Genomic DNA, 27,664 nt, shown 5'->3' on the forward strand with positions numbered 1-27,664 from the left:
TCAGGCTGACGCTGATGGTGGCGCGTCACTTCCTTCTCCGTTTATCTGCGGGCAGCAGAGGACGTTGTCGCCCTCTACTGCCCGCTCTCCCCTCTCCGACGATGCAGTCCCATGCGTGGTCCAGCGTGTAAACTCCGTCGTCCCTGTTCATGGTCCCACATCCACGTCTCCTTATCTCTATTGCTTCCTTGATCCATCTTTTGTATTTTTGTTGTTCGGTGGTTATGATCCGTGTGCTGTCCCAGTCCATTATATGGTTTTCTCTTAAGCAAGATGGATCAAGGAAGCAATCGAGATAAGGAGACGTGGATGTGGGACCATGAACAGGGACGACGGAGTTTACACGCTGGACCACGCATGGGACTGCATCGTCGGAGAGGGGAGAGCGGGCAGTAGAGGGCGACAACGTCCTTTGCTGCCCGCAGATAAACGGAGGAGGAAGTGACGCGCCACCATCAGCGTCAGCCTGAAGAAGCCGGCAGCCGTCGGCGAAACTGTAGCTACAAACAGGTAAACAAAACTGTTTCTGTGTTTAAAAAAGAACGAAAGCATGGATTTAGAAAGACACAGCAAGAACACACCTAAGCTACCTATCACTGTTGTTGAACTGTTATAACTAAAGATTTAAACTAAAGATTTGACCTAAAGAGTTTAACTAAAGATTTGAACTAAAGATTTGGACTAAATAGTTTAACTAAATATTTGAACTAAATATTTGAACTAAAGATTTGAACGATAGATTTGAACTAAAGATTTGGACTAAATAGTTTAACTAAATATTTGAACTAAAGATTTGAACGATAGATTTGAACTAAAGATTTGGACTAAATAGTTTAACTAAATATTTGAACTAAATATTTGAACTAAAGATTTGAACGATAGATTTGAACTAAAGATTTGGACTAAATAGTTTAACTAAATATGTGAACTAAAGATTTTGACTAAATAGTTTAACTAAATATTTGAACTAAATATTTGAACTAAAGATTTGAACGATAGATTTGAACTAAAGATTTGGACTAAATAGTTTAACTAAATATTTGAACTAAATATTTGAACTAAAGATTTGAACGATAGATTTGAACTAAAGATTTGGACTAAATAGTTTAACTAAATATTTGAACTAAAGATTTGAACTAAAGATTTGAACGATAGATTTGAACTAAAGATTTGGACTAAATAGTTTAACTAAATATTTGAACTAAAGATTTGAACGATAGATTTGAACTAAAGATTTGGACTAAATAGTTTAACTAAATATGTGAACTAAAGATTTTAACTAAATAGTTTAACTAAATATTTGAACTAAATATTTGAACTAAAGATGTGAACGATAGATTTGGACTAAATAGTTTAACTAAATTTTTGAACTAAATATTTGAACTAAAGATGTGAACGATAGATTTGGACTAAATAGTTTAACTAAATATTTGAACTAAATAATTGAACTAAAGATTTGAACTAAATAGTTTAACTAAATATTTGAACAAAAGATTTGAACTAAATAGTTTAACTAAATATTTGAACTAAAGATTTGGACTAAATAAACTAAATATTTGAACTAAAGATTTTAACTAAATAGTTTAACTAAATATTTGAACTAAATATTTGAACTAAAGATGTGAACGATAGATTTGGACTAAATAGTTTAACTCGATGGATGGATGGATGGATGGATGGAACTAAATATTTGAACTAAAGATTTGAACTAAATAGTTTAACTAAATATTTGAACTAAATATTTGAACTAAAGATTTGAACGATAGATTTGAACTAAAGATTTGGACTAAATAGTTTAACTAAATATTTGAACTAAATATTTGAACGATAGATTTGAACTAAAGATTTGGACTAAATAGTTTAACTAAATATTTGAACTAAAGATTTTAACTAAATAGTTTAACTAAATATTTGAACTAAAGATGTGAACGATAGATTTGGACTAAATAGTTTAACTAAATATTTGAACTAAATATTTGAACTAAAGATGTGAACGATAGATTTGGACTAAATAGTTTAACTAAATATTTGAACTAAATATTTGAACTAAAGATTTGAACTAAATAGTTTAACTAAATATTTGAACTAAAGATTAGAACTAAAGATTTGGACTAAATAAACTAAATATTTGAACTAAAGATTTGAACTAAATAGTTTAACTAAATATTTGAACTAAATATTTGAACTAAAGATGTGAACGATAGATTTGGACTAAATAGTTTAACTCGATGGATGGATGGATGGATGGATGGATGGAACTAAATATTTGAACTAAAGATTTGAACTAAATAGTTTAACTAAATATTTGAACTAAAGATTTGAACTAAAGTTTTGGACTAAATAAACTAAATATTTGAACTAAAGATTTGAACTAAATAGTTTAACTAAAGATTTGAACTAAATATTTGAACTAAAGATTTGAATGATAGATTTGAACTAAAGATTGTTGCAGACAGAAACATTAAACCTGTTTAACACCAGAGCGAGGCGCTCGGCGCCGTTGTCTCCGTCACTGTAAATGAGGGGAAAATGAGTTGATCTGATCATTTTATTACCTTTAACATTGTTTAATGTAAAGTTTTATCCAGTACAAAGTTTAATTACAACAATCCAACGAGACAGAGCCTGGATTTGTATTCAGTTTAAACACGTTTTAAAAGGAGACACGTGTGACGCAGTAAAAATGGGCACCTGCCCAGGCCAATTAGGCTCCACCCACAATGCCGCAGTTGCTGTGGCTCTCAGTGTTTTCTTTCCTCTGGGAAACGGGGAATAACGGCTCTTTGATGGGAAAAGGTTACCGACCCCTGGGTTAGGCATAGTGGAGTCATCAAAATGAATGAAAGTTAGTGGAGGTCCGCACAAACATAAATAAGTGTGTGTGTGTGTGTGTGTGTGTGTGTGTGTGTGTGTGTGTGTGTGTGTGTGTGTGTGTGTGTGTGTGTGTGTGTGTGTGTGTGAAACATCTTACAACAGCAGCAGCAAGGCTGGCAGAACCACTACAGGGCTGGTGATGTAGCTCATCACCTTACTGAACCACACCGGGAAGTCAGCAGCTACTGTCTCTGAGATGATGTCATAAATCTTCTCCTGGCCACTGAAACATATTTCAGACGTGTCAGTCATCACAACCCACCATGCATCAGTAAAACAAAGTACAAGTCAAATCAGAACAACAAATAAAAACAGGTCATCAACAAAAGCACAGTATAAAACATCCAATTCACCAAGTAAAGACCAAGACACAAACATGGGTCTTTAGACAAGATTTAAAAGAGGTGAGAGATGGAGCCTGTCAGATATAAAGAGGAAGTGAGTTCCAGAGTGACGTGGCTGCATACCTAAAAGCCCATTCCTCCTGATTTACATCTCATCTGTAGAGTGGCGAGCAGCAGGTCAGCTTATGGGGGGTGGAGGGGCGAGTAGCTCAGACATATAGGGATGTGCCAGGCCATTAAGCACCTTGAATGTAGAAATCAGGACCTTGAAACACAGCCTACAGGTCACCGGAACCCAGTGAGTAATGTGGCTACGACAGTTAGAGCTGGCCAGGAATCTGGCTGCAGCATTACCTGTAGCCAAGGCCACCTTAAGGCGCGGGCAACCTGGAGCCGTGGCCAGGGGCCTATGATGTTTATGGACCTATGATGTTTAGGGACCTATGATGTTAAGGGACCTATGATGTTTAGGGACCTATGATGTTTATGGACCTATGATGTTAAGGGACCTTTGATGTTTAAGGGCCTATGAAGTTTAAGGGCCTATGATGTTTATGGACCTATGATGTTAAGGGACCTTTGATGTTTAAGGGCCTATGATGTTTAGGGACCTATGATATTTAGGGACCTTTGATGTTTAAGGACCTATGATGTTTATGGACCTATGATGTTAAGGGACCTTTGATGTTTAAGGGCCTATGATGTTTAGGGACCTATGATATTTAGGGACCTATGATGTTTATGGACCTATGATGTTAAGGGACCTTTGATGTTTAAGGGCCTATGATGTTTAGGGACCTATGATATTTAGGGACCTTTGATGTTTAAGGGCCTATGATGTTTATGGACCTATGATGTTAAGGGACCTTTGATGTTTAAGGGCCTATGATGTTTAGGGACCTATGATGTTTAGGGACCTATGATGTTTAGGGACCTTTGATGTTTAAGGGCCTATGATGTTTAGGGACCTATGATGTTTAGGGACCTTTGATGTTTAAGGGCCTATGATGTTTAGGGACCTATGATATTTAGGGGCCTATGATGTTTAGGGACCTATGATGTTTAGGGACCTATGATGTTTAGGGACCTTTGATGTTTAAGGGCCTATGATGTTTAGGGACCTATGATGTTTAGGGACCTTTGATGTTTAAGGGCCTATGATGTTTAGGGACCTATGATGTTTAGGGACCTTTGATGTTTAAGGGCCTATGATGTTTAGGGACCTATGATATTTAGGGGCCTATGATGTTTAGGGACCTATGATGTTTAGGGACCTATGATATTTAGGGACCTTTGATGTTTAAGGGCCTATGATGTTTAGGGACCTATGATGTTTAGGGACCTATGATGTTTGGGGACCTTTGATGTTTAAGGGCCTATGATGTTTAGGGACCTATGATATTTAGGGACCTATGATGTTTAAGGGCCTATGATGTTTATGGACGTATGATGTTAAGGGACCTTTGATGTTTAAGGGCCTATGATGTTTAGGGACCTATGATGTGTAGGGACCTTTGATGTTTAGGGGCCTATGATGTTTAGGGACCTATGATGTTTAGGGACCTATGATGTTTAAGGGCCTATGATGTTTAGGGACCTATGATATTTAGGGGCCTATGATGTTTAGGGACCTATGATGTTTAGGGACCTATGATGTTTAGGGACCTTTGATGTTTAAGGGCCTATGATGTTTAGGGACCTATGATGTTTAGGGACCTTTGATGTTTAAGGGCCTATGATGTTTAGGGACCTATGATATTCAGGGGCCTATGATGTTTAGGGACCTATGATGTTTAGGGACCTATGATATTTAGGGACCTTTGATGTTTAAGGGCCTATGATGTTTAGGGATCTATGATGTTTAGGGACCTATGATGTTTGGGGACCTTTGATGTTTAAGGGCCTATGATGTTTAAGGGCCTATGATGTTTAGGGACCTATGATGTTTAGGGACCTATGATGTTTGGGGACCTTTGATGTTTAAGGGCCTATGATGTTTAAGGGCCTATGATGTTTAGGGACCTATGATGTTTAGGGACCTATGATGTTTGGGGACCTATGATGTTTAATGGCCTATGATGTTTAAGGGCCTATGATGTTTAGGGACCTATGATGTTTGGGGACCTTTGATGTTTAAGGGCCTATGATGTTTAAGGGCCTATGATGTTTAGGGACCTATGATGTTTAGGGACCTATGATATTTAGGGACCGTTGATGTTTAAGGGCCTATGATGTTTAGGGACCTATGATGTTTAGGGACCTATGATGTTTGGGGACCTTTGATGTTTAAGGGCCTATGACGTTTAAGGGCCTATGATGTTTAGGGACCTATGATGTTCAGGGCCCTATGATGTTTGGGGACCTTTGATGTTCAAGGGCCTATGATGTTTAAGGGCCTATGATGTTTAGGGACCTATGATGTTTAGGGACCTATGATATTTAGGGACCTTTGATGTTTAAGGGCCTATGATGTTTAGGGACCTATGATGTTTAGGGACCTATGATGTTTAAGGGCCTATGATGTTTAGGGACCTATGATATTTAGGGACATTTGATGTTTAAGGGCCTATGATGTTTAGGGACCTTTGATGTCTAAGGGCCTATGATGTTTAAGGGTCTATGATTTTTAGGGACCTATGATGTTTAGGGACCTATGATGTTTGGGGACCTTTGATGTTTAAGGGCTTATGATGTTTAAGGGCCCATGATGTTTAGGGACCTATGATGTTTAGGGACCTATGATGTTTGGGGACCTTTGATGTTTAAGGGCCTATGATGTTTAAGGGCCTATGATGTTTAAGGGCCTATGATGTTTAGGGACCTATGATGTTTAGGGAGCTATGATGTTTGGGGACCTATGATGTTTAAGGGCCTATGATTTTTAAGGGCCTATGATGTTTAGGGACCTATGATGTTTGGGGACCTTTGATGTTTAAGGGCCTATGATGTTTAAGGGCCTATGATGTTTAAGGGCCTATGATGTTTATGGACCTATGATGTTAAGGGACCTTTGATGTTTAAGGGCCTATGATGTTTAGGGACCTATGATATTTAGGGACCTTTGATGTTTAAGGGTCTATGATGTTTATGGACCTATGATGTTAAGGGACCTTTGATGTTTAAGGGCCTATGATGTTTAGGGACCTATGATATTTAGGGACCTATGATGTTTGTGGACCTATGGTGTTAAGGGACCTTTGATGTTTAGGGACCTATGATATTTAGGGACCTTTGATGTTTAAGGGCCTATGATGTTTATGGACCTATGATGTTAAGGGACCTTTGATGTTTAAGGGCCTATGATGTTTAGGGACCTATGATGTTTAGGGACCTATGATGTTTAGGGACCTTTGATGTTTAAGGGCCTATGATGTTTAGGGACCTATGATGTTTAGGGACCTTTGATGTTTAAGGGCCTATGATGTTTAGGGACCTATGATATTTAGGGGCCTATGATGTTTAGGGACCTATGATGTTTAGGGACCTATGATGTTTAGGGACCTATGATGTTTAGGGACCTATGATGTTTAGGGACCTTTGATGTTTAAGGGCCTATGATGTTTAGGGACCTATGATGTTTAGGGACCTTTGATGTTTAAGGGCCTATGATGTTTAGGGACCTATGATGTTTAGGGACCTTTGATGTTTAAGGGCCTATGATGTTTAGGGACCTATGATATTTAGGGGCCTATGATGTTTAGGGACCTATGATGTTTAGGGACCTATGATATTTATGGACCTTTGATGTTTAAGGGACTATGATGTTTAGGGACCTTTGATGTTTAAGGGCCTATGATGTTTAGGGACCTATGATATTTAGGGGCCTATGATGTTTAGGGACCTATGATGTTTAGGGACCTATGATATTTATGGACCTTTGATGTTTAAGGGCCTATGATGTTTATGGACCTATGATGTTTAGGGACCTATGATGTTTGGGGACCTTTGATGTTTAAGGGCCTATGATGTTTAGGGACCTATGATATTTAGGGACCTTTGATGTTTAGGGACCTTTGATGTTTAAGGGCCTATGATGTTTAGGGACCTATGATGTTTAGGGACCTTTGATGTTTAAGGGCCTATGATATTTAGGGACCTATGATGTTTAGGGACCTATGATGTTTAAGGGCCTATGATGTTTATGGACGTATGATGTTAAGGGACCTTTGATGTTTAAGGGCCTATGATGTTTAGGGACCTATGATGTTTAGGGACCTTTGATGTTTAAGTGCCTATGATGTTTAGGGACCTATGATGTTTAGGGACCTTTGATGTTTAAGGGCCTATGATGTTTAGGGACCTATGATATTTAGGGGCCTATGATGTTTAGGGACCTATGATGTTTAGGGACCTATGATGTTTAGGGACCTTTGATGTTTAAGGGCCTATGATGTTTAGGGACCTATGATGTTTAGGGACCTTTGATGTTTAAGGGCCTATGATGTTTAGGGACCTATGATATTTAGGGGCCTATGATGTTTAGGGACCTATGATGTTTCGGGACCTATGATATTTAGGGACCTTTGATGTTTAAGGGCCTATGATGTTTAGGGATCTATGATGTTTAGGGACATATGATGTTTGGGGACCTTTGATGTTTAAGGGCCTATGATGTTTAGGGACCTATGATGTTTAGGGACCTATGATGTTTGGGGACCTTTGATGTTTAAGGGCCTATGATGTTTAAGGGCCTATGATGTTTAGGGACCTATGATGTTTAGGGACCTATGATGTTTGGGGACCTTTTATGTTTAAGGTCCTATGATGTTTAAGGGCCTATGATGTTTAAGGGCCTATGATGTTTAAGGGCCTATGATGTTTAGGGACCTATGATGTTTGGGGACCTTTGATGTTTAAGGGCCTATGATGTTTAGGGACCTATGATATTTAGGGGCCTATGATGTTTAGGGACCTATGATGTTTAGGGACCTATGATATTTAGGGACCTTTGATGTTTAAGGGCCTATGATGTTAAGGGATCTATGATGTTTAGGGACCTATGATGTTTGGGGACCTTTGATGTTTAAGGGCCTATGATGTTTAAGGGCCTATGATGTTTAGGGACCTATGATGTTTGGGGACCTTTGATGTTTAAGGGCCTATGATGTTTAAGGGCCTATGATGTTTAAGGGCCTATGATGTTTAGGGACCTATGATGTTTAGGGACCTATGATGTTTGGGGACCTTTGATGTTTAAGGGCCTATGATGTTTAAGGGCCTATGATGTTTAGGGACCTATGATGTTTAGGGACCTATGATGTTTGGGGACCTATGATGTTTAAGGGCCTATGATGTTTAAGGGCCTATGATGTTTAGGGACCTATGATGTTTGGGGACATTTGATGTTTAAGGGCCTATGATGTTTAAGGGCCTATGATGTTTAGGGACCTATGATGTTTAGGGACCTATGATATTTAGGGAGCTTTGATGTTTAAGGGCCTATGATGTTTAGGGACCTATGATGTTTAGGGACCTATGATGTTTGGGGACCTTTGATGTTTAAGGGCCTATGATGTTTAAGGGCCTATGATGTTTAAGGGCCTATGATGTTTAGGGACCTATGATGTTTAGGGACCTATGATGTTTGGGGACCTATGATGTTTAAGGGCCTATGATTTTTAAGGGCCTATGATGTTTAGGGAGCTATGATGTTTGGGGACCTTTGATGTTTAAGGGCCTATGATGTTTAAGGGCCTATGATGTTTAGGGACCTATGATGTTTAGGGACCTATGATATTTAGGGACCTTTGATGTTTAAGGGCCTATGATGTTTAAGGGCCTATGATGTTTGGGGACCTTTGATGTTTAAGGTCCTATGATGTTTAAGGGCCTATGATGTTTAAGGGCCTATGATGTTTAGGGACCTATGATGTTTAGGGACCTATGATATTTAGGGACCTTTGATGTTTAAGGGCCTATGATGTTTAAGGACCTATGATGTTTGGGGACCTTTGATGTTTAAGGACCTATGATGTTTAAGGGCCTATGATGTTTAGGGACCTATGAGGTTTAGGGACCTATGATATTTAGGGACCTTTGATGTTTAAGGGCCTATGATGTTTAGGGACCTATGGTGTTTAGGGACCTATGATGTTTGGGGACCTTTGATGATTAAGGGCCTATGATGTTTAAGGGCCTATGATGTTTAGGGACCTATGATGTTTAGGGACCTATGATGTTTGGGGACCTTTGATGTTTAAGGGCCTATGATGTTTAGGGACCTATGATGTTTAGGGACCTATGATGTTTAAGGGCCTATGATGTTTAGGGACCTATGATATTTAGGGGCCTATGATGTTTAGGGACCTATGATGTTTAGGGACCTATGATGTTTAGGGACCTATGATGTTTAGGGACCTTTGATGTTTAAGGGCCTATGATGTTTAGGGACCTATGATGTTTAGGGACCTTTGAGGTTTAAGGGCCTATGATGTGTAGGGACCTATGATATTTAGGGGCCTATGATGTTTAGGGACCTATGATGTTTAGGGACCTATGATATTTAGGGACCTTTGATGTTTAAGGGCCTATGATGTTTAGGGATCTATGATGTTTAGGGACCTATGATGTTTGGGGACCTATGATGTTTAAGGGCCTATGATGTTTAAGGGCCTATGATGTTTAGGGACCTATGATGTTTGGGGACCTTTGATGTTTAAGGGCCTATGATGTTTAAGGGCCTATGATGTTTAGGGACCTATGATGTTTAGGGACCTATGATGTGTAGGGACCTTTGATGTTTAAGGGCCTATGATGTTTAGGGACCTATGATGTTTAGGGACCTATGATGTTTAAGGGCCTATGATGTTTAGGGACCTATGATATTTAGGGGCCTATGATGTTTAGGGACCTATGATGTTTAGGGACCTATGATGTTTAGGGACCTATGATGTTTAGGGACCTTTGATGTTTAAGGGCCTATGATGTTTACGGACCTATGATGTTTAGGGACCTTTGATGTTTAAGGGCCTATGATGTTTAGGGACCTATGATATTTAGGGGCCTATGATGTTTAGGGACCTATGATGTTTAGGGACCTATGATATTTAGGGACCTTCGATGTTTAAGGGCCTATGATGTTTAGGGATCTATGATGTTTAGGGACCTATGATGTTTGGGGACCTTTGATGTTTAAGGGCCTATGATGTTTAAGGGCCTATGATTTTTAAGGACCTATGATGTTTGGGGACATTTGATGTTTAAGGGCCTATGATGTTTAAGGGCCTATGATGTTTAGGGACCTATGATGTTTAGGGACCTATGATGTTTGGGGACCTTTGATGTTTAAGGGCCTATGATGTTTAAGGGCCTATGATGTTTAGGGACCTATGATGTTTAGGGACCTATGATGTTTGGGGACCTTTGATGTTTATGGTCCTATGATGTTTAAGGGCCTATGATGTTTAAGGGCCTATGATGTTTAAGGGCCAATGATGTTTAGGGACCTATGATGTTTAGGGACCTATGATGTTTGGGGACCTTTGATGTTTAAGGGCCTATGATGTTTAGGGACCTATGATATTTAGGGGCCTATGATGTTTAGGGACCTATGATGTTTAGGGACCTATGATATTTAGGGACCTTTGATGTTTAAGGGCCTATGATGTTTAGGGATCTATGATGTTTAGGGACCTATGATGTTTGGGGACCTTTGATGTTTAAGGGCCTATGATGTTTAGGGACCTATGATGTTTGGGGACCTTTGATGTTTAAGGGCCTATGATGTTTAAGGGCCTATGATGTTTAGGGACCTATGATGTTTAGGGACCTATGATGTTTGGGGACCTATGATGTTTAAGGGCCTATGATTTTTAAGGGCCTATGATGTTTAGGGACCTATGATGTTTGGGGACCTTTGATGTTTAAGGGCCTATGATGTTTAAGGGCCTATGATGTTTAGGGACCTATGATGTTTAGGGACCTATGATATTTAGGGACCTTTGATGTTTAAGGGCCTATGATGTTTAAGGGCCTATGATGTTTGGGGACCTTTGATGTTTAAGGGCCTATGATGTTTAAGGGCCTATGATGTTTAGGGACCTATGATGTTTAGGGACCTATGATATTTAGGGACCTTTGATGTTTAAGGGCCTATGATGTTTAAGGACCTATGATGTTTGGGGACCTTTGATGTTTAAGGGCCTATGATGTTTAAGGGCCTATGATGTTTAGGGACCTATGAGGTTTAGGGACCTATGATATTTAGGGACCTTTGATGTTTAAGGGCCTATGATGTTTAGGGACCTATGGTGTTTAGGGACCTATGATGTTTGGGGACCTTTGATGTTTAAGGGCCTATGATGTTTAAGGGCCTATGATGTTTAGGGACCTATGATGTTTAGGGACCTATGATGTTTGGGGACCTTTGATGTTTAAGGGCCTATGATGTTTAAGGGCCTATGATGTTTAGGGACCTATGATGTTTAGGGACCTATGATATTTAGTGACCTTTGATGTTTAGGGACCTATGATGTTTAGGGACCTATGATATTTAGGGACCTTTGATGTTTAAGGGCCTATGATGTTTAGGGACCTTTGATGTTTAAGGGCCTATGATGTTTAAGGACCTATGATGTTTAGGGACCTATGATGTTTAGCGACCTATGATATTTAGGGACCTTTGATGTTTAAGGGCCTATGATGTTTAGGGAGCTATGATGTTTAGGGACCTATGATGTTTGGGGACCTTTGATGTTTAAGGGCCTATGATGTTTAGGGACCTATGATATTTAGGGACCTATGATGTTTAAGGGCCTATGATGTTTATGGACATATGATGTTAAGGGACCTTTGATGTTTGAGGGCCTATGATGTTTAGGGACCTATGATGTTTAGGGACCTATGATGTGTAGGGACCTTTGATGTTTAAGGGCCTATGATGTTTAGGGACCTATGATGTTTAGGGACCTATGATGTTTAAGGGCCTATGATGTTTAGGGACCTATGATATTTAGGGGCCTATGATGTTTAGGGACCTATGATGTTTAGGGACCTATGATGTTTAGGGACCTATGATGTTTAGGGACCTTTGATGTTTAAGGGCCTATGATGTTTAGGGACCTATGATGTTTAGGGACCTTTGATGTTTAAGGGCCTATGATGTTTAGGGACCTATGATATTTAGGGGCCTATGATGTTTAGGGACCTATGATGTTTAGGGACCTATGATATTTAGGGACCTTTGATGTTTAAGGGCCTATGATGTTTAGGGATCTATGATGTTTAGGGACCTATGATGTTTGGGGACCTTTGATGTTTAATGGCCTATGATGTTCAAGGGCCTATGATGTTTAGGGACCTATGATGTTTGGGGACCTTTTATGTTTAAGGGCCTATGATGTTTAAGGGCCTATGATGTTTAGGGACCTATGATGTTTAGGGACCTATGATGTTTGGGGACCTTTGATGTTTAAGGGCCTATGATGTTTAAGGGCCTATGATGTTTAGGGACCTATGATGTTTAGGGACCTATGATGTTTGGGGACCTTTGATGTTTAAGGTCCTATGATGTTTAAGGGCCTATGATGTTTAAGGGCCTATGATGTTTAAGGGCCTATGATGTTTAGGGACCTATGATATTTAGGAACCTTTGATGTTTAAGGGCCTATGATGTTTAGGGACCTTTGATGTTTAAGGGCCTATGATGTTTAAGGGCCTATGATGTTTAGGGACCTATGATGTTTAGGGACCTATGATGTTTGGGGACCTTTGATGTTTAAGGGCTTATGATGTTTAAGGGCCTATGATGTTTAGGGACCTATGATGTTTAGGGACCTATGATATTTGGGGACCTTTGATGTTTAAGGGCCTATGATGTTTAAGGGCCTATGATGTTTAAGGGCCTATGATGTTTAGGGACCTATGATGTTTAGGGACCTATGATGTTTGGGGACCTATGATGTTTAAGGGCCTATGATTTTTAAGGGCCTATGATGTTTAGGGACCTATGATGTTTGGGGACCTTTGATGTTTAAGGGCCTATGATGTTTAAGGGCCTATGATGTTTAGGGACCTATGATGTTTAGGGACCTATGATATTTAGGGACCTTTGATGATTAAGGGCCTATGATGTTTAAGGGCCTGTGATGTTTGGGGACCTTTGATGTTTAAGGGCCTATGATGTTTAAGGGCCTATGATGTTTAGGGATCTATGATGTTTAGGGACCTATGATGTTTGGGGACCTTTGATGTTTAATGGCCTATGATGTTTAAGGGCCTATGATGTTTAGGGACCTATGATGTTTGGGGACCTTTGATGTTTCAGGGCCTATGATGTTTAAGGGCCTATGATGTTTAGGGACCTATGATGTTTAGGGACCTATGATGTTTGGGGACCTTTGATGTTTAAGGGCCTATGATGTTTAAGGGCCTATGATGTTTAGGGACCTATGATGTTTAGGGACCTATGATGTTTGGGGACCTTTGATGTTTAAGGTCCTATGATGTTTAAGGGCCTATGATGTTTAAGGGCCTATGATGTTTAAGGGCCTATGATGTTTAGGGACCTATGATATTTAGGAACCTTTGATGTTTAAGGGCCTATGATGTTTAGGGACCTTTGATGTTTAAGGGCCTATGATGTTTAAGGGCCTATGATGTTTAGGGACCTATGATGTTTAGGGACCTATGATGTTTGGGGACCTTTGATGTTTAAGGGCTTATGATGTTTAAGGGCCTATGATGTTTAGGGACCTATGATGTTTAGGGACCTATGATATTTGGGGACCTTTGATGTTTAAGGGCCTATGATGTTTAAGGGCCTATGATGTTTAAGGGCCTATGATGTTTAGGGACCTATGATGTTTAGGGACCTATGATGTTTGGGGACCTATGATGTTTAAGGGCCTATGATTTTTAAGGGCCTATGATGTTTAGGGACCTATGATGTTTGGGGACCTTTGATGTTTAAGGGCCTATGATGTTTAAGGGCCTATGATGTTTAGGGACCTATGATGTTTAGGGACCTATGATATTTAGGGACCTTTGATGTTTAAGGGCCTATGATGTTTAAGGGCCTGTGATGTTTGGGGACCTTTGATGTTTAAGGGCCTATGATGTTTAAGGGCCTATGATGTTTAAGGGCCTATGATGTTTAGGGACCTATGATGTTTAGGGACCTATGATATTTAGGGACCTTTGATGTTTAAGGGCCTATGATGTTTAAGGACCTATGATGTTTGGGGACCTTTGATGTTTAAGGGCCTATGATGTTTAAGGGCCTATGATGTTTAAGGGCCTATGATGTTTAGGGACCTATGAGGTTTAGGGACCTATGATATTTAGGGACCTTTGATGTTTAAGGGCCTATGATGTTTAGGGACCTATGGTGTTTAGGGACCTATGAAGTTTGGGGACCTTTGATGTTTAAGGGCCTATGATGTTTAAGGGCCTATGATGTTTAGGGACCTATGATGTTTGGGGACCTTTGATGTTTAAGGGCCTATGATGTTTAAGGGCCTATGATGTTTAGGGACCTATGATGTTTAGGGACCTATGATGTTTAGGGACCTATGATGTTTAGGGACCTTTGATGTTAAAGGGCCTATGATGTTTAGGGACCTATGATATTTAGGGGCCTATGATGTTTAGGGACCTATGATGTTTAGGGACCTATGATGTTTAGGGACCTATGATGTTTAGGGACCTTTGATGTTTAAGGGCCTATGATGTTTAGGGACCTATGATGTTTAGGGACCTTTGATGTTTAAGGGCCTATGATGTTTAGGGACCTATGAAATTTAGGGGCCTATGATGTTTAGGGACCTATGATGTTTAGGGACCTATGATATTTAGGGACCTTTGATGTTTAAGGGCCTATGATGTTTAGGGATCTATGATGTTTAGGGACCTATGATGTTTGGGGACCTTTGATGTTTAAGGGCCTATGATGTTTAGGGACCTATGATGTTTGGGGACCTTTGATGTTTAAGGGCCTATGATGTTTAAGGGCCTATGATGTTTAGGGACCTATGATGTTTGGGGACCTTTGATGTTTAAGGGCCTATGATGTTTAAGGGCCTATGATGTTTAGGGACCTATGATGTTTAGGGACCTATGATATTTAGGGACCGTTGATGTTTAAGGGCCTATGATGTTTAGGGACCTATGATGTTGAGGGACCTATGATGTTTGGGGACCTTTGATGTTTAAGGGCCTATGACGTTTAAGGGCCTATGATGTTTAGGGACCTATGATGTTTAGGGCCCTATGATGTTTGGGGACCTTTGATGTTCAAGGGCCTATGATGTTTAAGGGCCTATGATGTTTAGGGACCTATGATGTTTAGGGACCTATGATATTTAGGGACCTTTGATGTTTAAGGGCCTATGATGTTTAGGGACCTATGATTTTTAGGGACCTATGATGTTTAAGGGCCTATGATGTTTAGGGACCTATGATATTTAGGGACCTTTGATGTTTAAGGGCCTATGATGTTTAAGGGTCTATGATGTTTAGGAACCTATGATATTTAGGGACCTTTGATGTTTAAGGGCCTATGATGTTTAAGGGTCTATGATGTTTAAGGGCCTATGATGTTTAGGGACCTATGATGTTTAGGGACCTATGATATTTAGTGACCTTTGATGTTTAAGGGCCTATGATGTTTAGGGACCTATGATGTTTAGGGACCTATGATATTTAGGGACCTTTGATGTTTAAGGGCCTATGATGTTTAGGGACCTTTGATGTTTAAGGGCCTATGATGTTTAAGGGCCTATGATGTTTAGGGACCTATGATGTTTAGGGACCTATGATATTTAGGGACCTTTGATGTTTAAGGGCCTATGATGTTTAGGGAGCTATGATGTTTAGGGACCTATGATGTTTGGGGACCTTTGATGTTTAAGGGCCTATGATGTTTAGGGACCTATGATATTTAGGGACCTATGATGTTTAAGGGCCTATGATGTTTATGGACATATGATGTTAAGGGACCTTTGATGTTTGAGGGCCTATGATGTTTAGGGACCTATGATGTTTAGGGACCTATGATGTGTAGGGACCTTTGATGTTTAAGGGCCTATGATGTTTAGGGACCTATGATGTTTAAGGGCCTATGATGTTTAGGGACCTATGATATTTAGGGGCCTATGATGTTTAGGGACCTATGATGTTTAGGGACCTATGATGTTTAGGGACCTATGATGTTTAGGGACCTTTGATGTTTGAGGGCCTATGATGTTTAGGGACCTATGATATTTAGGGGCCTATGATGTTTAGGGACCTATGATGTTTAGGGACCTATGATATTTAGGGACCTTTGATGTTTAAGGGCCTATGATGTTTAGGGATCTATGATGTTTAGGGACCTATGATGTTTGGGGACCTTTGATGTTTAATGGCCTATGATGTTTAAGGGCCTATGATGTTTAGGGACCTATGATGTTTGGGGACCTTTGATGTTTAAGGGCCTATGATGTTTAAGGGCCTATGATGTTTAGGGACCTATGATGTTTAGGGACCTATGATGTTTGGGGACCTTTGATGTTTAAGGGCCTATGATGTTTAGGGACCTATGATGTTTAGGGACCTATGATGTTTGGGGACCTTTGATGTTTAAGGTCCTATGATGTTTAAGGGCCTATGATGTTTAAGGGCCTATGATGTTTAAGGGCCTATGATGTTTAGGGACCTATGATATTTAGGAACCTTTGATGTTTAAGGGCCTATGATGTTTAGGGACCTTTGATGTTCAAGGGCCTATGATGTTTAAGGGCCTATGATGTTTAGGGACCTATGATGTTTAGGGACCTATGATGTTTGGGGACCTTTGATGTTTAAGGGCTTATGATGTTTAAGGGCCTATGATGTTTAGGGACCTATGATGTTTAGGGACCTATGATATTTGGGGACCTTTGATGTTTAAGGGCCTATGATGTTTAAGGGCCTATGATGTTTAAGGGCCTATGATGTTTAGGGACCTATGATGTTTAGGGACCTATGATGTTTGGGGACCTATGATGTTTAAGGGCCTATGATTTTTAAGGGCCTATGATGTTTAGGGACCTATGATGTTTGGGGACCTTTGATGTTTAAGGGCCTATGATGTTTAAGGGCCTATGATGTTTAGGGACCTATGATGTTTAGGGACCTATGATATTTAGGGACCTTTGATGTTTAAGGGCCTATGATGTTTAAGGGCCTGTGATGTTTGGGGACCTTTGATGTTTAAGGGCCTATGATGTTTAAGGGCCTATGATGTTTAGGGATCTATGATGTTTAGGGACCTATGATGTTTGGGGACCTTTGATGTTTAATGGCCTATGATGTTTAAGGGCCTATGATGTTTAGGGACCTATGATGTTTGGGGACCTTTGATGTTTCAGGGCCTATGATGTTTAAGGGCCTATGATGTTTAGGGACCTATGATGTTTAGGGACCTATGATGTTTGGGGACCTTTGATGTTTAAGGGCCTATGATGTTTAAGGGCCTATGATGTTTAGGGACCTATGATGTTTAGGGACCTATGATGTTTGGGGACCTTTGATGTTTAAGGTCCTATGATGTTTAAGGGCCTATGATTTTTAAGGGCCTATGATGTTTAAGGGCCTATGATGTTTAGGGACCTATGATATTTAGGAACCTTTGATGTTTAAGGGCCTATGATGTTTAGGGACCTTTGATGTTTAAGGGCCTATGATGTTTAAGGGCCTATGATGTTTAGGGACCTATGATGTTTAGGGACCTATGATGTTTGGGGACCTTTGATGTTTAAGGGCTTATGATGTTTAAGGGCCTATGATGTTTAGGGACCTATGATGTTTAGGGACCTATGATATTTGGGGACCTTTGATGTTTAAGGGCCTATGATGTTTAAGGGCCTATGATGTTTAAGGGCCTATGATGTTTAGGGACCTATGATGTTTAGGGACCTATGATGTTTGGGGACCTATGATGTTTAAGGGCCTATGATTTTTAAGGGCCTATGATGTTTAGGGACCTATGATGTTTGGGGACCTTTGATGTTTAAGGGCCTATGATGTTTAAGGGCCTATGATGTTTAGGGACCTATGATGTTTAGGGACCTATGATATTTAGGGACCTTTGATGTTTAAGGGCCTATGATGTTTAAGGGCCTGTGATGTTTGGGGACCTTTGATGTTTAAGGGCCTATGATGTTTAAGGGCCTATGATGTTTAAGGGCCTATGATGTTTAGGGACCTATGATGTTTAGGGACCTATGATATTTAGGGACCTTTGATGTTTAAGGGCCTATGATGTTTAAGGACCTATGATGTTTGGGGACCTTTGATGTTTAAGGGCCTATGATGTTTAAGGGCCTATGATGTTTAAGGGCCTATGATGTTTAGGGACCTATGAGGTTTAGGGACCTATGATATTTAGGGACCTTTGATGTTTAAGGGCCTATGATGTTTAGGGACCTATGGTGTTTAGGGACCTATGAAGTTTGGGGACCTTTGATGTTTAAGGGCCTATGATGTTTAAGGGCCTATGATGTTTAGGGACCTATGATGTTTGGGGACCTTTGATGTTTAAGGGCCTATGATGTTTAAGGGCCTATGATGTTTAGGGACCTATGATGTTTAGGGACCTATGATGTTTAGGGACCTTTGATGTTAAAGGGGCTATGATGTTTAGGGACCTATGATATTTAGGGGCCTATGATGTTTAGGGACCTATGATGTTTAGGGACCTATGATGTTTAGGGACCTATGATGTTTAGGGACCTTTGATGTTTAAGGGCCTATGATGTTTAGGGACCTATGATGTTTAGGGACCTTTGATGTTTAAGGGCCTATGATGTTTAGGGACCTATGAAATTTAGGGGCCTATGATGTTTAGGGACCTATGATGTTTAGGGACCTATGATATTTAGGGACCTTTGATGTTTAAGGGCCTATGATGTTTAGGGATCTATGATGTTTAGGGACCTATGATGTTTGGGGACCTTTGATGTTTAAGGGCCTATGATGTTTAAGGGTCTATGATGTTTAGGGACCTATGATGTTTGGGGACCTTTGATGTTTAAGGGCCTATGATGTTTAAGGGCCTATGATGTTTAGGGACCTATGATGTTTGGGGACCTTTGATGTTTAAGGGCCTATGATGTTTAAGGGCCTATGATGTTTAGGGACCTATGATGTTTAGGGACCTATGATATTTAGGGACCGTTGATGTTTAAGGGCCTATGATGTTTAGGGACCTATGATGTTTAGGGACCTATGATGTTTGGGGACCTTTGATGTTTAGGGCCCTATGATGTTTGGGGACCTTTGATGTTCAAGGGCCTATGATGTTTAAGGGCCTATGATGTTTAGGGACCTATGATGTTTAGGGACCTATGATATTTAGGGACCTTTGATGTTTAAGGGCCTATGATGTTTAGGGACCTATGATTTTTAGGGACCTATGATGTTTAAGGGCCTATGATGTTTAGGGACCTATGATATTTAGGGACCTTTGATGTTTAAGGGCCTATGATGTTTAAGGGTCTATGATGTTTAGGGACCTATGATATTTAGGGACCTTTGATGTTTAAGGGCCTATGATGTTTAAGGGTCTATGATGTTTAGGGACCTATGATGTTTAGGGACCTATGATGTTTGGGGACCTTTGATGTTTAAGGGCTTATGATGTTTAAGGGCCTATGATGTTTAGGGACCTATGATGTTTAGGGACCTATGATGTTTGGGGACCTTTGATGTTTAAGGGCCTATGATGTTAAGGGCCTATGATGTTTAAGGGCCTATGATGTTTAGGGACCTATGATGTTTAGGGACCTATGATGTTTGGGGACCTATGATGTTTAAGGGCCTATGATTTTTAAGGGCCTATGATGTTTAGGGACCTATGATGTTTGGGGACCTTTGATGTTTAAGGGCCTATGATGTTTAAGGGCCTATGATGTTTATAGACCTATGATGTTAAGGGACCTTTGATGTTTAAGGGCCTATGATGTTTAGGGACCTATGATATTTAGGAACCTTTGATGTTTAAGGGCCTATGATGTTTATGGACCTATGATGTTAAGGGACCTTTGATGGTTAAGGGCCTATGATGTTTAGGGACCTATGATATTTAGGGACCTATGATGTTTGTGGACCTATGATGTTAAGGGACCTTTGATGTTTAAGGGCCTATGATGTTTAGGGACCTATGATATTTAGGGACCTTTGATGTTTAAGGGCCTATGATGTTTGTGGACCTATGATGTTAAGGGACCTTTGATGTTTAAGGGCCTATGATGTTTAGGGACCTATGATGTTTAGGGACCTATGATGTTTAGGGACCTTTGATGTTTAAGGGCCTATGATGTTTAGGGACCTATGATGTTTAGGGACCTTTGATGTTTAAGGGCCTATGATGTTTAGGGACCTATGATATTTAGGGGCCTATGATGTTTAGGGACCTATGATGTTTAGGGACCTATGATGTTTAGGGACCTATGATGTTTAGGGACCTATGATGTTTAGGGACCTTTGATGTTTAAGGGCCTATGATGTTTAGGGACCTATGATGTTTAGGGACCTTTGATGTTTAAGGGCCTATGATGTTTAGGGACCTATGATGTTTAGGGACCTTTGATGTTTAAGGGCCTATGATGTTTAGGGACCTATGATATTTAGGGGCCTATGATGTTTAGGGACCTATGGTGTTTAGGGACCTATGATATTTAGGGACCTTTGATGTTTAAGGGCCTATGATGTTTAGGGACCTATGATGTTTAGGGACCTATGATGTTTGGGGACCTTTGATGTTTAAGGGCCTATGATGTTTAGGGACCTATGATATTTAGGGACCTATGATGTTTAAGGGCCTATGATGTTTATGGACGTATGATGTTAAGGGACCTTTGATGTTTAAGGGCCTATGATGTTTAGGGACCTATGATGTTTAGGGACCTATGATGTTTAGGGACCTTTGATGTTTAAGGGCCTATTATGTTTAGGGACCTATGATGTTTAGGGACCTTTGATGTTTAAGGGCCTATGATGTTTAGGGACCTATGATGTTTAGGGACCTTTGATGTTTAAGGGCCTATGATGTTTAGGGACCTATGATGTTTGGGGACCTTTGATGTTTAAGGGCCTATGATGTTTAGGGACCTATGATATTTAGGGGCCTATGATGTTTAGGGACCTATGATGTTTGGGGACCTTTGATGTTTAAGGGCCTATGATGTTTAGGGACCTATGATATTTAGGGGCCTATGATGTTTAGGGACCTATGATGTTTAGGGACCTATGATGTTTGGGGACCTTTGATGTTTAAGGGCCTATGATGTTTAGGGACCTATGATATTTAGGGACCGTTGATGTTTAAGGGCCTATGATGTTTAGGGACCTATGATGTTGAGGGACCTATGATGTTTGGGGACCTTTGATGTTTAAGGGCCTATGACGTTTAAGGGCCTATGATGTTTAGGGACCTATGATGTTTAGGGCCCTATGATGTTTGGGGACCTTTGATGTTCAAGGGCCTATGATGTTTAAGGGCCTATGATGTTTAGGGACCTATGATGTTTAGGGACCTATGATATTTAGGGACCTTTGATGTTTAAGGCCCTATGATGTTTAGGGACCTATGATTTTTAGGGACCTATGATGTTTAAGGGCCAATGATGTTTAGGGACCTATGATATTTAGGGACCTTTGATGTTTAAGGGCCTATGATGTTTAAGGGTCTATGATGTTTAGGGACCTATGATATTTAGGGACCTTTGATGTTTAAGGGCCTATGATGTTTAAGGGTCTATGATGTTTAGGGACCTATGATGTTTAGGGACCTATGATGTTTGGGGACCTTTGATGTTTAAGGGCTTATGATGTTTAAGGGCCCATGATGTTTAGGGACCTATGATGTTTAGGGACCTATGATGTTTGGGGTCCTTTGATGTTTAAGGGCCTATGATGTTAAGGGCCTATGATGTTTAAGGGCCTATGATGTTTAGGGACCTATGATGTTTAGGGACCTATGATGTTTGGGGACCTATGATGTTTAAGGGCCTATGATTTTTAAGGGCCTATGATGTTTAGGGACCTATGATGTTTGGGGACCTTTGATGTTTAAGGGCCTATGATGTTTAAGGGCCTATGATGTTTATAGACCTATGATGTTAAGGGACCTTTGATGTTTAAGGGCCTATGATGTTTAAGGGCCTATGATGTTTAGGGACCTATGATGTTTAGGGCCCTATGATGTTTGGGGACCTTTGATGTTCAAGGGCCTATGATGTTTAAGGGCCTATGATGTTTAGGGACCTATGATATTTAGGGACCTTTGATGTTTAAGGGCCTATGATGTTTAGGGACCTATGATTTTTAGGGACCTATGATGTTTAAGGGCCTATGATGTTTAGGGACCTATGATATTTAGGGACCTTTGATGTTTAAGGGCCTATGATGTTTAAGGGTCTATGATGTTTAGGGACCTATGATATTTAGGGACCTTTGATGTTTAAGGGCCTATGATGTTTAAGGGTCTATGATGTTTAGGGACCTATGATGTTTAGGGACCTATGATGTTTGGGGACCTTTGATGTTTAAGGGCTTATGATGTTTAAGGGCCCATGATGTTTAGGGACCTATGATGTTTAGGGACCTATGATGTTTGGGGACCTTTGATGTTTAAGGGCCTATGATGTTAAGGGCCTATGATGTTTAAGGGCCTATGATGTTTAGGGACCTATGATGTTTAGGGACCTATGATGTTTGGGGACCTATGATGTTTAAGGGCCTATGATTTTTAAGGGCCTATGATGTTTAGGGACCTATGATGTTTGGGGACCTTTGATGTTTAAGGGCCTATGATGTTTAAGGGCCTATGATGTTTATAGACCTATGATGTTAAGGGACCTTTGATGTTTAAGGGCCTATGATGTTTAGGGACCTATGATATTTAGGAACCTTTGATGTTTAAGGGCCTATGATGTTTATGGACCTATGATGTTAAGGGACCTTTGATGGTTAAGGGCCTATGATGTTTAGGGACCTATGATATTTAGGGACCTATGATGTTTGTGGACCTATGATGTTAAGGGACCTTTGATGTTTAAGGGCCTATGATGTTTAGGGACCTATGATATTTAGGGACCTTTGATGTTTAAGGGCCTATGATGTTTGTGGACCTATGATGTTAAGGGACCTTTGATGTTTAAGGGCCTATGATGTTTAGGGACCTATGATGTTTAGGGACCTATGATGTTTAGGGACCTTTGATGTTTAAGGGCCTATGATGTTTAGGGACCTATGATGTTTAGGGACCTTTGATGTTTAAGGGCCTATGATGTTTAGGGACCTATGATATTTAGGGGCCTATGATGTTTAGGGACCTATGATGTTTAGGGACCTATGATGTTTAGGGACCTATGATGTTTAGGGACCTATGATGTTTAGGGACCTTTGATGTTTAAGGGCCTATGATGTTTAGGGACCTATGATGTTTAGGGACCTTTGATGTTTAAGGGCCTATGATGTTTAGGGACCTATGATGTTTAGGGACCTTTGATGTTTAAGGGCCTATGATGTTTAGGGACCTATGATATTTAGGGGCCTATGATGTTTAGGGACCTATGGTGTTTAGGGACCTATGATATTTAGGGACCTTTGATGTTTAAGGGCCTATGATGTTTAGGGACCTATGATGTTTAGGGACCTATGATGTTTGGGGACCTTTGATGTTTAAGGGCCTATGATGTTTAGGGACCTATGATATTTAGGGACCTATGATGTTTAAGGGCCTATGATGTTTATGGACGTATGATGTTTTAAGGACCTTTGATGTTTAAGGGCCTATGATGTTTAGGGACCTATGATGTTTAGGGACCTATGATGTTTAGGGACCTTTGATGTTTAAGGGCCTATTATGTTTAGGGACCTATGATGTTTAGGGACCTTTGATGTTTAAGGGCCTATGATGTTTAGGGACCTATGATGTTTAGGGACCTTTGATGTTTAAGGGCCTATGATGTTTAGGGACCTATGATGTTTGGGGACCTTTGATGTTTAAGGGCCTATGATGTTTAGGGACCTATGATATTTAGGGGCCTATGATGTTTAGGGACCTATGATGTTTGGGGACCTTTGATGTTTAAGGGCCTATGATGTTTAGGGACCTATGATATTTAGGGGCCTATGATGTTTAGGGACCTATGATGTTTAGGGACCTATGATGTTTGGGGACCTTTGATGTTTAAGGGCCTATGATGTTTAAGGGCCTATGATGTTTAGGGCCCTCTGATGTTTAGGGACCTATGATGTTTGGGGACCTTTGATGTTTAAGGTCCTATGATGTTTAAGGGCCTATGATGTTTAAGGGCCTATGATGTTTAAGGGCCTATGATGTTTAGGGAGTTATGATGTTTAGGGACTTATGATGTTTGGGGACCTTTGATGTTTAAGGGCCTATGATGTTTAGGGACCTATGATATTTAGGGGCCTATTATGTTTAGGGACCTATGATGTTTAGGGACCTATGATATTTAGGGACCTTTGATGTTTAAGGGCCTATGATGTTAAGGGCCTATGATGTTTAAGGGCCTATGATGTTTAGGGACCTATGATGTTTAGGGACCTATGATGTTTGGGGACCTATGATGTTTAGGGACCTATGATGTTTAGGGACCTATGATGTTTGGGGACCTATGATGTTTAAGGGCCTATGATTTTTAAGGGCCTATGATGTTTAGGGACCTATGATGTTTGGGGACCTTTGATGTTTAAGGGCCTATGATGTTTAAGGGCCTATGATGTTTATAGACCTATGATGTTAAGGGACCTTTGATGTTTAAGGGCCTATGATGTTTAAGGGCCTATGATGTTTAGGGACCTATGATGTTTAGGGCCCTATGATGTTTGGGGACCTTTGATGTTCAAGGGCCTATGATGTTTAAGGGCCTATGATGTTTAGGGACCTATGATGTTTAGGGACCTATGATATTTAGGGACCTTTGATGTTTAAGGGCCTATGATGTTTAGGGACCTATGATTTTTAGGGACCTATGATGTTTAAGGGCCTATGATGTTTAGGGACCTATGATATTTAGGGACCTTTGATGTTTAAGGGCCTATGATGTTTAAGGGTCTATGATGTTTAGGGACCTATGATATTTAGGGACCTTTGATGTTTAAGGGCCTATGATGTTTAAGGGTCTATGATGTTTAGGGACCTATGATGTTTAGGGACCTATGATGTTTGGGGACCTTTGATGTTTAAGGGCTTATGATGTTTAAGGGCCCATGATGTTTAGGGACCTATGATGTTTAGGGACCTATGATGTTTGGGGACCTTTGATGTTTAAGGGCCTATGATGTTAAGGGCCTATGATGTTTAAGGGCCTATGATGTTTAGGGACCTATGATGTTTAGGGACCTATGATGTTTGGGGACCTATGATGTTTAAGGGCCTATGATTTTTAAGGGCCTATGATGTTTAGGGACCTATGATGTTTGGGGACCTTTGATGTTTAAGGGCCTATGATGTTTAAGGGCCTATGATGTTTATAGACCTATGATGTTAAGGGACCTTTGATGTTTAAGGGCCTATGATGTTTAGGGACCTATGATATTTAGGAACCTTTGATGTTTAAGGGCCTATGATGTTTATGGACCTATGATGTTAAGGGACCTTTGATGGTTAAGGGCCTATGATGTTTAGGGACCTATGATATTTAGGGACCTATGATGTTTGTGGACCTATGATGTTAAGGGACCTTTGATGTTTAAGGGCCTATGATGTTTAGGGACCTATGATATTTAGGGACCTTTGATGTTTAAGGGCCTATGATGTTTGTGGACCTATGATGTTAAGGGACCTTTGATGTTTAAGGGCCTATGATGTTTAGGGACCTATGATGTTTAGGGACCTATGATGTTTAGGGACCTTTGATGTTTAAGGGCCTATGATGTTTAGGGACCTATGATGTTTAGGGACCTTTGATGTTTAAGGGCCTATGATGTTTAGGGACCTATGATATTTAGGGGCCTATGATGTTTAGGGACCTATGATGTTTAGGGACCTATGATGTTTAGGGACCTATGATGTTTAGGGACCTATGATGTTTAGGGACCTTTGATGTTTAAGGGCCTATGATGTTTAGGGACCTATGATGTTTAGGGACCTTTGATGTTTAAGGGCCTATGGTGTTTAGGGACCTATGATGTTTAGGGACCTTTGATGTTTAAGGGCCTATGATGTTTAGGGACCTATGATATTTAGGGGCCTATGATGTTTAGGGACCTATGGTGTTTAGGGACCTATGATATTTAGGGACCTTTGATGTTTAAGGGCCTATGATGTTTAGGGACCTATGATGTTTAGGGACCTATGATGTTTGGGGACCTTTGATGTTTAAGGGCCTATGATGTTTAGGGACCTATGATATTTAGGGACCTATGATGTTTAAGGGCCTATGATGTTTATGGACGTATGATGTTAAGGGACCTTTGATGTTTAAGGGCCTATGATGTTTAGGGACCTATGATGTTTAGGGACCTATGATGTTTAGGGACCTTTGATGTTTAAGGGCCTATTATGTTTAGGGACCTATGATGTTTAGGGACCTTTGATGTTTAAGGGCCTATGATGTTTAGGGACCTATGATGTTTAGGGACCTTTGATGTTTAAGGGCCTATGATGTTTAGGGACCTATGATGTTTGGGGACCTTTGATGTTTAAGGGCCTATGATGTTTAGGGACCTATGATATTTAGGGGCCTATGATGTTTAGGGACCTATGATGTTTGGGGACCTTTGATGTTTAAGGGCCTATGATGTTTAGGGACCTATGATATTTAGGGGCCTATGATGTTTAGGGACCTATGATGTTTAGGGACCTATGATGTTTGGGGACCTTTGATGTTTAAGGGCCTATGATGTTTAAGGGCCTATGATGTTTAGGGCCCTCTGATGTTTAGGGACCTATGATGTTTGGGGACCTTTGATGTTTAAGGTCCTATGATGTTTAAGGGCCTATGATGTTTAAGGGCCTATGATGTTTAAGGGCCTATGATGTTTAGGGAGTTATGATGTTTAGGGACTTATGATTTTTGGGGACCTTTGATGTTTAAGGGCCTATGATGTTTAGGGACCTATGATATTTAGGGGCCTATTATGTTTAGGGACCTATGATGTTTAGGGACCTATGATATTTAGGGACCTTTGATGTTTAAGGGCCTATGATGTTAAGGGCCTATGATGTTTAAGGGCCTATGATGTTTAGGGACCTATGATGTTTAGGGACCTATGATGTTTGGGGACCTATGATGTTTAAGGGCCTATGATTTTTAAGGGCCTATGATGTTTAGGGACCTATGATGTTTGGGGACCTTTGATGTTTAAGGGCCTATGATGTTTAAGGGCCTATGATGTTTATAGACCTATGATGTTAAGGGACCTTTGATGTTTAAGGGCCTATGATGTTTAGGGACCTATGATATTTAGGAACCTTTGATGTTTAAGGGCCTATGATGTTTATGGACCTATGA

The 27,664-nt window shown here is 40.3% G+C and overlaps 1 protein-coding gene across 5 annotated transcripts in view; it reads right to left on the bottom strand.

Annotated features, from left to right (window-relative positions):
- Positions 1-27,664, bottom strand: part of LOC107373975 (transmembrane channel-like protein 3) — a 296,837-nt gene that overhangs the window by 57,767 nt on the left and 211,406 nt on the right. For 4 of the 5 annotated variants that reach the window (XM_070554580.1, XM_070554581.1, XM_070554582.1 and 1 more), the window contains one exon: positions 2,972-3,097. The exons of the other annotated variant lie outside the window; for it this stretch is intronic. In XM_070554580.1, coding sequence (XP_070410681.1) covers positions 2,972-3,097 — 126 coding nt within the window. The remainder of the gene's footprint in view (positions 1-2,971; positions 3,098-27,664) is intronic. 5 annotated transcript variants of the gene reach the window in all.

Source organism: Nothobranchius furzeri, chromosome 9 (genome assembly GCF_043380555.1).
Source record: "Nothobranchius furzeri strain GRZ-AD chromosome 9, NfurGRZ-RIMD1, whole genome shotgun sequence".
Classification (NCBI taxonomy): Eukaryota; Metazoa; Chordata; class Actinopteri; order Cyprinodontiformes; family Nothobranchiidae; genus Nothobranchius; species Nothobranchius furzeri.